We start from the raw sequence: 14,441 nt of genomic DNA, 5'->3' as shown, positions 1-14,441 counted from the left end.
CTTCTCCTGTGTCATCTCGATTTGACAATCCAGTGCATGAAAGCCCACAGATGGCTGATCAACTGGAAGAAATCCTCCCTGGTGCCGGCTCGGAGCATGGTACACCTGGGAGCGTTATTGGACACCCACAACCAGCGGTTGTTCCTGTCTCAGGAGAAAGTCCTGAAGCTTCAGGACAAGATCCGATGCTTCCTATCCCGTCCACTATTGTCGATCCATTCGGCGATGCAAGTGCTAGGTCTCATGATGTCGGCTTTCGACATGGTGGACTATGCTCAATTCCATTCTCTCCCTCTGCAGAAGTTGATTCTGTCCAAGTGGGACGGCCTGCCTCACCGGATCAGATCTCACATGATCTCCCTATCTCCGGAGGTCAGTCTGTCACTGAGCTGGTGGCTTCAGGACCAACGATTGAGCAGGGGCCGTCCCTTCTGGATATCCAACTGGGTCCTGCTGACGACGGATGCCAGTCTGAAAGGTTGGGGCGCGGTGTTGGAATAACACTTTCTCCAGGGTTCGGTGGACCGAGGAGGAGTCTCTACTCCCGATAAACATTCTGAAACTGCGGGCAGTGTTCAATGCGTAGACAATGGCCCAGAATCTGATACAGAACAGACCTGTTCAAGTACAGTCGGACAACGCCACTAAGGTGGCATACATGAATCATCATGGCGGCACTCGAAGCCGCATGGCAATGAGGGAAGTATCAAGGATTCTTCAGTGGGCAGAATGCCATCTGCCGGCCATATCCGCAGTGTTCATTCCGGGCGTTCTGAACTAGGAGGCGGACTATCTCAGTCGTCAGGACGTGCACGCCGGAGAATGGAACCTTCATCCAGAGGTGTTTCAACTTCTCGTGGACAAGTGGGGCCTCCCAGATGTGGACCTGATGGCGTCTCGACACAATCACAAGGTTCCGGTCTTCGGAGCAAGGACAAGGGATCCTCAAGCAGCGTTCGTGGATGCTCTGTCAATCCCGTGGAACTTTTGGCTGCCGTATGTGTTCCCTCCGGTGTCACTACTGCCCAGAGTACTACGGAAGTTCAAGCAAGAAGGAGGAAACCTACTTCTAGTTGCTCCAGCGTGGCCCGTGCGGCACTGGTTCTCCGACCTACAGGGCCTCTCATTGGATCGTTCCCTTCTACTTCCACAATGACCAGACCTCCTCGTTCAGGGCCCTTGTGTTTACCAGGACTTGGCCCGTCTGGCTTTGATGGCGTGGCTCTTGAAGCTTCTGTCTTGAGGGCCAAGCGTTTTTCTGAGACGGTCGTTCAAACTATGTTGAAGGCCCGTAAGCCGGCTTCTGCTCGGATATACCATAGGGTTGGAATGCTTACTTTACTTGGTGTGCGTCTCACAATCATGACGTTTTCAAGTTTAGTACGGCCAAACTATTGGCTTTTCTACAACAAGGCCTTGATTTAGGCTTGCGTCTGGCCTACCTCAAGGTTCACATCTCGGCCTTGTCGATTTGGTTTCAGAGAAAGATCGCTACCCTGCCTGATGTCCATACCTTCACTCAGGGTGTGCTGAGGATTCAGCCTCCTTATGTGCCACCTGTGGCCCCTTGGAATCTGTCGGTGGTTTTGGAGGCTTTACAGGAGTCTCCGTTTGAGCCTTTTACCTCTGCTGACCTTAAGTGGCTTTCCCTTCAGGTGTTGTTTTTGCTGGCTATTGCTTCAGCTAGAAGGGTCTCGGACTTGGGTGCCTTATCCTATAAGTCCCCCTATTTGACTTTTCACCGTGACCGGGCGGTTCTTCGGATACGCCCTGGTTATTTACCCAAGGTGGTGTCTTCTTTCCACCTTAACCAGGAGATTGTGGTTCAGGCCTATAATTCTCCTGAGTTGTCTTCCAAAGAGCGGTCTTTGGATGTGGTACGGGCTCTCCGTATCTATGTGAAGAGAACTTCCTCCATTTGGAAATCCGATTCTCTTTTTGTGTTGTTTGGTTTTCACAAACGTGGCTGGCCTGCTTCTAAGCAGACATTGGCCAGATAGATTAGAATGGTGATTGCACATGCTTATGTACAGGCTGGCCGTCCGGTTCCTGCTACCATAAAAGCCCATTCTGAACGGACGGTTGGACCTTCATGGGCGGCCCACCGTGGTGCGACCCTTGAACAGTTGTGCAAGGCGGCTACATGGTCCTCAAGGAACACGTTTATTAGGTTCTATGCCTTTGATACTGCCGCTTCCCAGGATGCTTCCTTTGGACGCCGGGTTCTAGTGCCCGCTACAGTGCGTCCCCTCCCATAAGGAACTGCTTTTGGACATCCCCGATGTTATTCCTGGTGGAGCCCAGTGTACCCCGCAGCAGAAAACGAGATTTATGGTAAGAACTTACTGTTGTTAAATCTCTTTCTGCGAGGTACACTGGGCTCCACAAGGCGCCCACCCTGACGCACTTTGCTTTTTTGGGTTGGTGTTGGCATAGCCGCTAACACCCTCTCCTGCGGTGAGTGTGTGGTGTAATTGGCTACGAGCGGTTGTCGTCTCTGGTACCTGCTACTGCATTGGGCTGGTTAACAAAACTGAGCTCACTGGCATGGAGGCAGGGTTATAGAGGAGGCGGCGCTGTGCATCTTGGGAACAGTCTAAAGCTTTGAGCCTGTTGGTGCCTCGGATCAAGATCCTACTCTTCACCCCCCGATGTTATTCCATGTGGAGCCCAGTGTACCTCACAGAAAGAGATTTAACAACGGTAAGTTCTTACCATAAATCTCGTTTTTTCCTAACATCCTAAGAAAGGGGTGCATTCTCATCATGTTTCAAAGGAGGAGGTAACCAGACAGTGCAAGTTACTTGATGTGGGGAATGAAGCCAATTCCAGACTTTTGATAGACACCAAGCCAGATTGTTTGGAAAATAGTCTCCCTCATGTGATCTCAAATATGAGGGAGACTAGAGGAGGATTAATTTCACTAGGAGGTACAAGAGCTCCATTTTGGAAATGTTGAGCATTTATTGTAGTGTTGGGACGTGCAGATGGAGACTGCAGAGAGGTACTTTCAGACCTAGGATTACAGAGAAAGAGAGAGAGAAGGGTTTACTGCGCTCCCAAAACCCCTAATAAATGCACACAAAAAAAAAAGCTGAATCTAAGCAAAGATATAATGAAATAATATAATACAATATATATAAGCAACCAAACAGTCCAGGTTTTAAGTATATCCATGCTTGAGCACAAATGCTTAATCAAATTGACTGAGGTACTTATTAAGCCTGTGATTCAAGCATGGGTAATCCTTAAAATCAGGACTATTAGGGTGCCTTGAGGACTTTGTTTGTTTGGGAACCACTGATATAATCATATTTCCATATTGTTCTTGTGTTTTTCTTTCAATTTATTAGCATCTATTATATAACACTGCTCTAGAACTTTAAATAAAAAAAATCTAGGGCCTTATGAAAGTAGCCAGCAAAGCATGTGTCTTCAAGTGGTTAATGGTTTTTAATGTTTGATTTCTATGCAGCTTCTTTCTTATTAAATAGCCTAAATTTCTCTATATGAAATGTTTACTTAGGGTGTGTACACACGGTGAGATTTTTTCTTAAGATTTTGACTATATAGTCAAAATCGTAAGAAAAGTTAGTGCAGATCGCAAGGTGAAAGTCACCTTGCGATCCCGATGCGCGGTCCCGCCAGGTCGGCATCGCAAGAAAAGATAGACTGTGCAGGCAAGTCAATCCTTGCTAGATCGGTGTCCTATCTAGTTCATCTCACATGTCAATGACATCTCACATAAGCCAAAATCTCACATAAGCCAAAATCGGAAGCACACATAGTCCATATCTCAAGAAAAGTTAGTCAAAATCTGTCCTATCTGGCCTCCGGGGAGTTCAAGGGAAATCGCAAGTAAAAATAGGACATAGCAAGGATCTCACCGTGTGTACACACCCGAAGACAGATAAATGAATAGGAAGAGTAGAAGTAGTGGGGGCTACATACTGTTGGTGGTTGGGGATGCAATCCAATAGTAGACATGTTTGTACAGTTTACTATCAAATATACACATCTTGGAGAAAGTGGTCTCCCTGGCAGAATAAAAGAGGAAAATACAATTCACAAAGTATCCATCTTTGAAATTGATTCCAGGATTCTAATTGTCTTTTTTTTTTTTTTCTTGATAGGAACAGGACAGTGGCCCAGAGCAACTGGGCCAGGAGCGCTGTCTCCCAGTTATGAGGGGACACTACACACCTTAGTAAGTGTTTTGGAAAATCTTTTAATTTCTACGTTCCTCACAATTTGTTTGCAACAGTTGTCAGTTTTACTCAAAGAAAGTATTTTAGATCTAGGAGATTGGTGCAAACCTTTTTATTTTTCATTATTTTGTTTTATGCCATTACAGCAGAACAAGATGGAAGACCGTCTAGATGAGGCCATACATGTGTTAAGGAGTCATGCTGTGGGACAGACTGGGAGCCATGAAGATATCCACACACTATTAGGGGCAGCTGCAGGGGTGCTTGGAGCCAACTTTCCTGCTGCGGTTCTCTCCCTAGCAAATCGGCACTCAATGGTTAGAATTTGTGTGCACACTAAATACACAATATAATTTGCTACAAATGGTACATAAAAGACAATCTATATACAAAAACAATAAAACCATTTCTCTGACGTCCTAGTGGATGCTGGGAACGCCGTAAGGACCATGGGGAATAGCGGCTCCGCAGGAGACTGGGCACAACTAAAGAAAGCTTTAGGTCACCTGGTGTGCACTGGCTCCTCCCACTATGACCCTCCTCCAAGCCTCAGTTAGATTTTGTGCCCGGCCGAGGTTGGATGCACACTAGGGGCTCTCCTGAGCTTCTAGAAAGAAAGTATAGAATTAGGTTTTTTTATTTTCAGTGAGACCTGCTGGCAACAGGCTCACTGCAGCGAGGGACTAAGGGGAGAAGAAGCGAACCTGCCTGCTTGCAGCCAGCTTGGGCTTCTTAGGCTACTGGACACCATTAGCTCCAGAGGGATCGACCGCAGGCCCAGCCTTGGTGTTCGGTCCCGGAGCCGCGCCGCCGTCCCCCTTACAGAGCCAGAAGCAAGAAGAGGTCCGGAAAATCGGCGGCAGAAGACATTAGTCTTCACCAAGGTAGCGCACAGCACTGCAGCTGTGCGCCATTGCTCCTCATACACACTTTACACTCCGGTCACTGAGGGTGCAGGGCGCTTGGGGGGGGGCGCCCTGAGCAGCAATAAAAACACCTTGGCTGGCAAAAATACCACAATATATAGCCCCAGAGGCTATATATGTGGTAAATACCCCTGCCAGAATCCAGAAAAAAGCGGGAGAAAAGTCCGCGAAAAAGGGGCGGAGCTATCTCCCTCAGACACACTGGCGCCATTTTCTCTTCACAGTGCAGCTGGAAGAAAGCTCCCCAGGCTCTCCCCTGAAGTTTTCAGGCTCAAAGGGTTAAAAAGAGAGGGGGGGGGGCACTACATTTAGGCGCAATATTATATATACAAGCAGCTATTGGGGAAATTTCACTCAGTTATAGTGTTAATCCCCACATTATATAGCGCTCTGGTGTGTGCTGGCATACTCTCTCTCTGTCTCCCCAAAGGGCTTTGTGGGGTCCTGTCCTCAGTCAGAGCATTCCCTGTGTGTGTGCGGTGTGTCGGTACGGCTGTGTCGACATGTTTAATGAGGAGGCTTATATGGTGACGGAGCAGATGCCGATAAATGTGATGTCGCCCCCTGTGGGGCCGACACCAGAGTGGATGGTTAGGTGAAAGGTATTAACCGACAGTGTCAACTCCTTACATAAAAGGGTGGATGACGTAACAGCTGTGGGACAGCCGGCTTCTCAGTCCGCGCCTGCCCAGGCGTCTCAAAGGCCATCAGGGGCTCAAAAACGCCCGCTCACTCAGATGGCAGACACAGATGTCGACACGGAGTCTGACTCCAGTGTCGACAAGATTGAGACACATACACAATCCACTAGGAACATCCGTGACTTGATCCCGGCAATAAAAAAATGTGTTACACATTTCTGACATTAACCCTCTAAAAATGGGTTTTTATGTTGGGGAGAAAAAGCAGGCAGTGTTTTGTTCCCCCATCAGATGAATGAATGAAGTGTGTGAAAAGCGTGGGTTCCCCCCGATAAGAAACTGGTAATTTCTAAAAAGTTACTGATGGCGTACCCTTTCCCGCCAGAGGATAAGTTACGCTGGGAGATATCCCCTAGGGTGGATAAGGCGCTCACACGGTTGTCAAAAAAGGTGGCACTGCCGTTTTAGGAACGGCCACTTTGAAGGTACCTGTTGATAAAAAGCAGGAGGCTATCCTGAAGTCTGTATTTACACACTCAGGTACTAGACTGAGACCTGCAGATCGTGCTGCTGCAGCGTGGTCGGTGACCCTGTCAAACATGAGAACATATTAAAGACGTCGTCTTATATATGAGGGATGCACAGAGGGATATTTTGCCGGCTGGCATCCAAAATGAATGTAATGTCCATTCTGTCAGGAGGGTATTAGAGACCTGTCACTGGACAGGTGATGCTGACTTTAAAAGGCGCATAGAGATTCTGCCTTATAAGGGTGAGGAATTATTTGGGGATGGTCTCTGGGACCTCGTATCCACAGCAACAGCTGGGAAGAAATATTTTTACCTCAGGTTTCCTCACAGACTAAGAAAGCACTGTATTATCAGGTACAGTCCTTTCGGCTTCAGAAAAGCAAGCGGGTCAAAGGCGCTTCCTTTCTGTACAGAAACATGGGAAGAGGGAAAAAGCTGCACCAGTCAGCCTGTTCCCAGAATCAAAATTCTTCTCTCGCTTCCTCTGAGTCCACAGCATGACGCGGGGGCTCCACAGGTGTAGCCAGGTACGGTGGGGGGCCGTCTCAAAAATTTCAGCGATCAGTGGGCTCGCTCACAGGTGGATCCCTGTTTCATTCAAGTAGTATTTCAGGGGTACAAGCTGGAATTCGAGATGTCTCCCCCCCGCCGTTTCCTCAAATATGCCTTGCCGACAACTCCCTCAGGCAGGGAGGCTGCGCTAGAGGCAATTAATAAGCTGTATTCCCAGCAGGTAATACTCAAGGTGCCCCTACTTCAACAAGGACGGGGTTACTATTCCACACGGTTTGGGGTACCGAAACCGCATGGTTCGGTGTGACCCATTTTATATTTAAAATCCTTGAACACATACATAAAAAAATTCAAGTTCAAGATGGAATCGCTCAGGGCGGTTATTGCAAGCCTGGACGAGGGGGATTACATGGGATCCCGGGACATCAAGGATGCTTACCTGCATGTCCCCATTTACCATCCTCGCCAGGAGTACCTCAGATTTGTGGTACAGGATTACCATTACCAAGTCCAGACACTGCCGTTTGGACTGTACATGGCACCGAGGGTGTTTACCAAGGTAATGGCCGAAATGATGATACTCCTTCGAAAAAAGGGAGTTTTAATTATCCCGTACTTGGACAATCTCCTTATAAGGGCAAGGTCCAAGGAGCAGTTGCTAGTCGGGGTAGCACTATTTTGGAAAGTGCTACAACAGCACGGTTGGATTCTAAACAGTCCAAAGTCACAGCTGGTTCCTACGACACGTCTACTGTTCCTGGGGATGGTTCTGGACACAGAACAGAAATAAGTGTTTCTCCCGGAGGAGAAAGCCAAGGAGCTGTCATCTCTAGTCAGAGACCTCCTGAAGCCAAAACAGGTATCGGTGCATCATTGCACGCGAGTCCTGGGAAAAATGGTAGCTTCCTACGAAGCAATCCCATTCGGCAGGTTCCATGCAAGAACTTTTCAGTGGGACCTGTTAGACAAGTGGTCCGGATCACATCTTCAGATGCATCGGCTGATAACCCTGTCTTCAAGGACCAGGGTATCTCTACTGTGGTGGCTGCAGAGTGCCCATCTTCAAGAGGGCCGCAGGTTCGGCATACAGGACTAGTGACCATGGATGCCAGCCTTTGAGGCTGGGGGGCAGTCACACAGGGAAGAAACTTCCAGGGACTTTGGTCAAGTCAGGTGACTTCCCTACACACAAATATTCTGGAACTGAGGGCCATTTACAATGCCCTGAGTCAGGCAAGGCCTCTGCTTCAAAACCAGCCGGTACTGATCCAATCAGACAACATCACGGCAGTCGCCCATGTAAACCAACGGGGCGGCACAAGAAGCAGGATGGCGATGGCAGAAACCACAAGGATTCTCCGATGGGCGGAAAATCTTGTGTTAGCACTGTCAGCAGTGTTCATTCCCGGAGTGGACGACTGGGAAGCAGATCTTCTCAGCAGACACGACCTCCACCCGGGAGAGTGGGGATTTCATCCAGAAGTCTTCCAAAGGATTGTACACCATTGGGAAAGGCCACAGGTGGACATGATGGCGTCCCGCCTCAACAAAAAGCTATAAAAGATATTGCGCCAGGTCAAGGGACCCTCAGGCGATAGCTGTGGACGCTCTGGTAACACCGTGGGTGTACCAGTCGGTTTATGTGTTCCCCCCTCTGCCTCTCATACAAAAGGTACTGAGAATAATAGGAAGGCGAGGAGTAAGAACGATACTCGTGGTTCCGGATTGGCCAAGAAGAGCTTGGTACCCAGAACTTCAAGAAATTATATCAGAGGACCCATGGCCTCTGCCGCTCAGACAGGACCTGCGGCAGCAGGGGCCCTGTCTGTTCCAAGACTTACCGCGGCTACGTTTTGACGGCATGGCGGTTGAACGCCGGATCCTAAAGGAAAAGGGCATTCCGGAGGAAGTCATTCCTACGCTGATTCAAGCCAGGAAAGATGTAACTGCAAAACATTATCACTGCATATGGCGGAAATATGTTGCTTGGTGTGAGACCAAAAAAGGCCCCAACAGAGGAATTTCAACTAGGTCGATTTCTGCATTTCCTACAAGCAGGAGTGTCTATGGGCCTAAAATTAGGCTCCATTAAGATACAGATCTCGGCTCTGTCGATTTTCTTCCAGAAAGAACTAGCTTCAGTACCTGAAGTTCAGACATTGTAAAAGGAGTGCTGCATATTCAGCCCCCGGTTGTGCCTCCAGTGGCACCTTGGGTTCTCAACGTGGTGTTGAGTTTCTTAAAATCACATTGGTGTGAGCCACTAAAAACAGTGGATCTAAAATATCTCACGCGGAAAGTGGTCATGTTATTGGCCTTGGCTTCGGCCAGGCGTGTATCAGAATTGGCGGCTTTGTCATATAAAAGTCCTTATCTGATTTTCCATATGGATAGGGCAGAATTGAGGACTCGTCCCCAGTTTCTCCCTAAAGTGGTATCAGCTTTTCACTTGAACCAACCTATTGTAGTGCCTGCGGCTACTAGGGACTTGGAGGATTCCAAGTTACTGGACGTAGTCAGGGCCTTGAAAAATTATGTTTCCAGGACGGCTAGAGTCAGGAGAACTGACTCGCTGTTTATCCTGTATGCACCCAACAAAATGGGTGCTCCTGCTTCTAAGCAGACTATTGCTCGCTGGATTTGTAGCACAATTCAGCTGGCGCATTCTGCGGCTGGACTACCGCAGCCAAAATCTGTAAAAGCCCATTCCACAAGGAAGGTGGGCTCATCTTGGGCAGCTGCCCGAGGGGTCTCGGCTTTCCAACTTTGCCGAGCTGCAACTTGGTCAGGGGCAAACACGTTTGCTAAATTCTACAAAATTGATACCCTGGCTGAGGAGGACCTGGAGTTCTCTCATTCGGTGCTGTAGAGTCATCCGCACTCTCCCGCCCGTTTGGGAGCTTTGGTATAATCCCCATGGTCCTTACGGAGTTCCCAGCATCCACTAGGACGTCAGAGAAAATAAGATTTTACTCACCGGTAAATCTATTTCTCGTAGTCCGTAGTGGATGCTGGGCGCCCATCCCAAGTGCGGATTGTCTGCAATACTTGTATATAGTTATTGCCTAACTAAAGGGTTATTGTTGAGCCATCTGTTGAGAGGCTCAGTTATATTCATACTGTTAACTGGGTATAGTATCACGAGTTATACGGTGTGATTGGTGTGGCTGGTATGAGTCTTACCCCGGATTCAAAATCCTTCCTTATTATGTCAGCTCGTCCGGGCACAGTGTCCTAACTGAGGCTTGGAGGAGGGTCATAGTGGGAGGAGCCAGTGCACACCAGGTGACCTAAAGCTTTCTTTAGTTGTGCCCAGTCTCCTGCGGAGCCGCTATTCCGCATGGTCCTTACGGAGTTCCCAGCATCCACTACGGACTACGAGAAATAGATTTACCGGTGAGTAAAATCTTATTATTTGTGTGTGTGTATGTATGTATATGTATGTATGTATATGTGTGTATATATATATATATATATATATATATACATACACACACACACACACACACACACACACACACAGCATTCGCCGCCCCAGAAGTGGAGTGCGCATAGCCTCGGCACTCGCCACCCGCCACCCCAGAAGCTGGGTACACAAATGCACTTACCACTCATAAGGTGGGGTGCATGTAGCCCATGACCATATCCCTAAAATACATACAAACAGAAAATCCAGCACTCACCATAGCAAGCTCACTTATCCTCAACACATCAATAAATAAAATGATGGGTGTTTAGTTAGTAAATTGGCCAATGCACAGAAGCCTGCAAACTGATCGCCAAGGTACCCCACCTTCATGCAGGTCCTACACTATCACAGAGTCTTAAAACCTGGCAACTGTTTCACACATAATATAACACATATGCTTTCTCTATTATCCTTAACCTGTGTCAGCTGTTCCTTAGTAATTTAGCAGCTAGTGTCAGGTGACTAGTGTACCTTTTTAAAAGCCATAAGGTATTTGGCAGGGGCACATTAAACCAAGTAGGCATATTTGCAGTTATATTATGTGTGAAACAGTTGCCAGGTTTTAAGACTCTGTGATAGTGTAGGACCTGCATGAAGGTGGGGTACCTTGGCGATCGGTTTGCAGGCTTCTGTGCATTGGCCAATTCACTAACCAAACCCCCATCATTTAATTTATTGATGTGTTGAGGATAAGTGAGCTTGCTATGGTGAGTACTGGGCTTTCTGTTTATGTATGTATGGTATGTATGGTATGTATGTATGTACGTACGTACGTACGTACGTACGTACGTACGTACGTACCACACACACAGCACCAGTCAAACGTTTGGACACACCTTCTCATTCAATGGTTTTTATTTATTAATTATTTTCTACATTGTAGATTAATACCGAAGACGACAAAACTATGAAAGAACCCATATGGAATTATGTTGTAAACAAAAAAGTGTTAAATAAATCAATATATGTTTTATATTTTAGATTCCTCAAAGTAGCCCCCTTTTGCTTTGATGACAGCTGTGCACACTCTTGGCATTCTCTCAATCAGCTTCATGAGGTAGTCTCCTGGAATGGTTTTGAATTAACAGGTGTGCCTTGTCAAGAGTCAATCTGTGGAATTACTTGCCGCCTTAATGTGTTTGAGACATCAGTTGTGTTGTGCAGAGGTAGGGTTAGTACACAGTGGACACCCCTATTTGACTACTGTTGTAATCCATATTATAGCACGAACCACTCGACTCGGCAAAGAGAAATGACAGTCCATCATTACTTTAAGACATGAAGGTCAGCTGATACGGAAAATTTCAAGAACTTTGAATGTATCCTCAAGTGCAGTTGCAAAAACCATCAAACGCTATGATGAAACTGGCTCTCATGAGAACCGCCCCAGAAAAGGAAGACCAAGAGTAACCTCTGCTGCAGAGGATAAATTTATTAGTTACCAGCCTCAGAAACCGCTACTTAACAGCACCTCAGATTAGAGCCCACATAAATTCTTCACAGCGTTCAAGTAGCAGACATGTCTCAACATCAACTGTTCAGAGAAGACTGCGTGAATCAGGCCTTCATGGTCAAATTGCTGCGAAGAAGCCACTACTGAGGATGAACAACAAGAGGAGGAGAACTGTTTGGGCAAAGAGACACAAGGAATGGACATTAGACCAGTGGAAATCTGTACTTTGGTCTAATGAGTCCAAATTTGAGATTTTTGGTTCCAACCGCCGTGTCTTTGTGAGATGCAGAGAAGGTGAGCGGATGGTTTCTGCATGTGTGGTTCCCACTGTGAAGCATGGAGGTGTGATGGTGCTTTGCTGGTGACACTGTTGGTGATTTATTCAAAACTTAAGGCACACTTAACCAGCATGGCTACCACAGCATTCTGCAGCGCCATGCAATCCCAACTGGTTTGCGCTTACTGGGACTATCATTTGTTTCTCTGACGTCCTAAGTGGATGCTGGGACTCCGTAAGGACCATGGGGATTAGCGGCTCCGCAGGAGACTGGGCACAACTAAAGAAAGCTTTAGGACTACCTGGTGTGCACTGGCTCCTCCCACTAAGACCCTCCTCCAGACCTCAGTTAGTTAGATTCTTGTGCCCGGCTGAGCTGGATGCACACTAGGGTCTCTCCTGAGCTCCTAGAAAGAAAGTATATTTTAGGTTTTTTATTTTACAGTGAGATCTGCTGGCAACAGACTCACTGCAGCGAGGGACTAAGGGGAGAAGAAGCGAGCCTACCTAACTGGTGGTAGCTTGGGCTTCTTAGGCTACTGGACACCATTAGCTCCAGAGGGATCGACCGCATGGAACCGGCCATTGATGTTCGGTCCCGGAGCCGCGCCGCCGGCCCCCTTACAGAGCCAGAAGCAAGAAGTGTTCCGGAAAATCGGCGGCAGAAGACTTCAGTCTTCACCAAGGTAGCGCACAGCACTGCAGCTGTGCGCCATTGCTCCTCATGCACACCTCACACTCCGGTCACTGGTGGGTGCAGGGCGCTGGGGGGGGGGCCCCTGAGCAGCAATATAAACACCTTGCCTGGCAAAATCATCACAATATATAGCCCCAGAGGCTATATATGTGATAAATACCCCTGCCAGAATTCATAAAAAAGCGGGAGAAAAGTCCGCGAAAAAGGGGCGGAGCTATCTCCCTCAGCACACTGGCGCCATTTTCTCTTCACAGTGCAGCTGGAAGACAGCTCCCCAGGCTCTCCCCTGTAGTTTTCAGGCTCAAAGGGTTAAAAAGAGAGGGGGGGCACTAAATTTAGGCGCAATATTGTTTATACAAGCAGCTATTGGGGGAAAAATCACTCAGTTATAGTGTTAATCCCTGCATTATATAGCGCTCTGGTGTGTGCTGGCATACTCTCTCTCTGTCTCCCCAAAGGACTTTGTGGGGTCCTGTCCTCAGTCAGAGCATTCCCTGTGTGTGTGTGCTGTGTGTCGGTATGGCTGTGTCGACATGTTGGGATGAGGAAGGTTACGTGGAGGTGGAGCAGAGGCCGATAAATGGGATGTCGCCCCCTGTGGGGCCGACACCAGAGTGGATGGATAGGTGGAAGGTATTAACCGACAATGTCAACTCCTTACATAGAAAGCTGGATGACGTAAAACCGCTGTGGGACAGCCGGCTTCTCAGCCCGCGCCTGCCCAGGCGTCTCAAAGGCCATCAGGGGCTCAAAAAAGCGCCCGTTACCTCAGATGGCAGACACAGATGTCGACACGGAGTCTGACTCCAGTGTCGACGAGGTTGAGACATATACACAATCCACTAGGAACATCCGTTACATGATCTCGGCAATGAAAAATGTGTTACGCATTTCTGACATGAACCCAAGTACCACATAAAAGGGGTTTTATTTTTGGGGAGAAAAAGCAGCCAGTGTTTTGTTCCCCCATCAGATGAATGAATGAAGTGTGTAAAGTAGCGTGGGTTCCCCCGATAAGAAACTGGTAATTTCTAAAAAGTTACTGATGGCGTACCCTTTCCCGCCAGAGGATAGGTCACGTTGGGAGATATCCCTTAGGGTGGATAAGGCGCTCACACGTTTGTCAAAAAAGGTGGCACTGCCGTCTTAGGATACGGCCACCTTGAAGGAGCCTGCTGATAAAAAGCAGGAGGCTATCCTGAAGTCTGTATATACACACTCAGGTTATATACTGAGACCTGCAATTGCCTCAGCATAAATAGTGCTGCTGCAGCGTGGTCTGATACCCAGTCAGATAATATTAATACTCTAAGACAGGGATAATAGTTTGCTAACATAGAGCATATTAAAGACGTCGTCTTAGATATAAAGGATGCACAGAGGGATATTTGCCGGCTGGCATCCAGAATTAATCCAATGTCCATTCTGCCAGGAGGGTATTAGAAACCCGGCAGTGGACAGGTGATGCTGCCTATAAAAGGCATATGGAGATTCTGCCTTATAAGGGTGAGGAATTGTTTGGGGATGGTCTCTGGGACCTCGTATCCACAGCAACAGCTGGGAAGAAAATTTTTTACCTCAGGTTTCCTCACAGCCTAAAAAAATCACTATTTTCAGGTACAGTCCTTTCTGCTTCAGAAAAGCAAGCGGGTCAAAGGCGCTTCCTTTCTGCACAGAGACAAGGGAAGAAGGAAAAAGCTGCACCAGCAGCCAGTTCCCAGGGTCAA

The 14,441-nt window shown here is 47.8% G+C and overlaps 1 protein-coding gene across 6 annotated transcripts in view; it reads left to right on the top strand.

Annotated features, from left to right (window-relative positions):
• The window catches only part of TCF3 (transcription factor 3), a 399,616-nt gene that overhangs the window by 265,680 nt on the left and 119,495 nt on the right, over nucleotides 1–14,441 (top strand). For 5 of the 6 annotated variants that reach the window (XM_063915799.1, XM_063915809.1, XM_063915789.1 and 2 more), the window contains exons 15-16: nucleotides 4,134–4,207; nucleotides 4,355–4,525. In XM_063915799.1, the coding sequence (XP_063771869.1) occupies nucleotides 4,134–4,207; nucleotides 4,355–4,525 (245 nt within the window). The remainder of the gene's footprint in view (nucleotides 1–4,133; nucleotides 4,208–4,354; nucleotides 4,526–14,441) is intronic. The other variant, XM_063915820.1, reaches the window with a different exon arrangement.

This window comes from Pseudophryne corroboree, chromosome 1 (genome assembly GCF_028390025.1).
Source record: "Pseudophryne corroboree isolate aPseCor3 chromosome 1, aPseCor3.hap2, whole genome shotgun sequence".
Taxonomy (NCBI): Eukaryota; Metazoa; Chordata; class Amphibia; order Anura; family Myobatrachidae; genus Pseudophryne; species Pseudophryne corroboree.
Note: the sequence above shows the minus strand (reverse complement) of the source record. Positions and strands in the feature narration are given on the sequence as shown.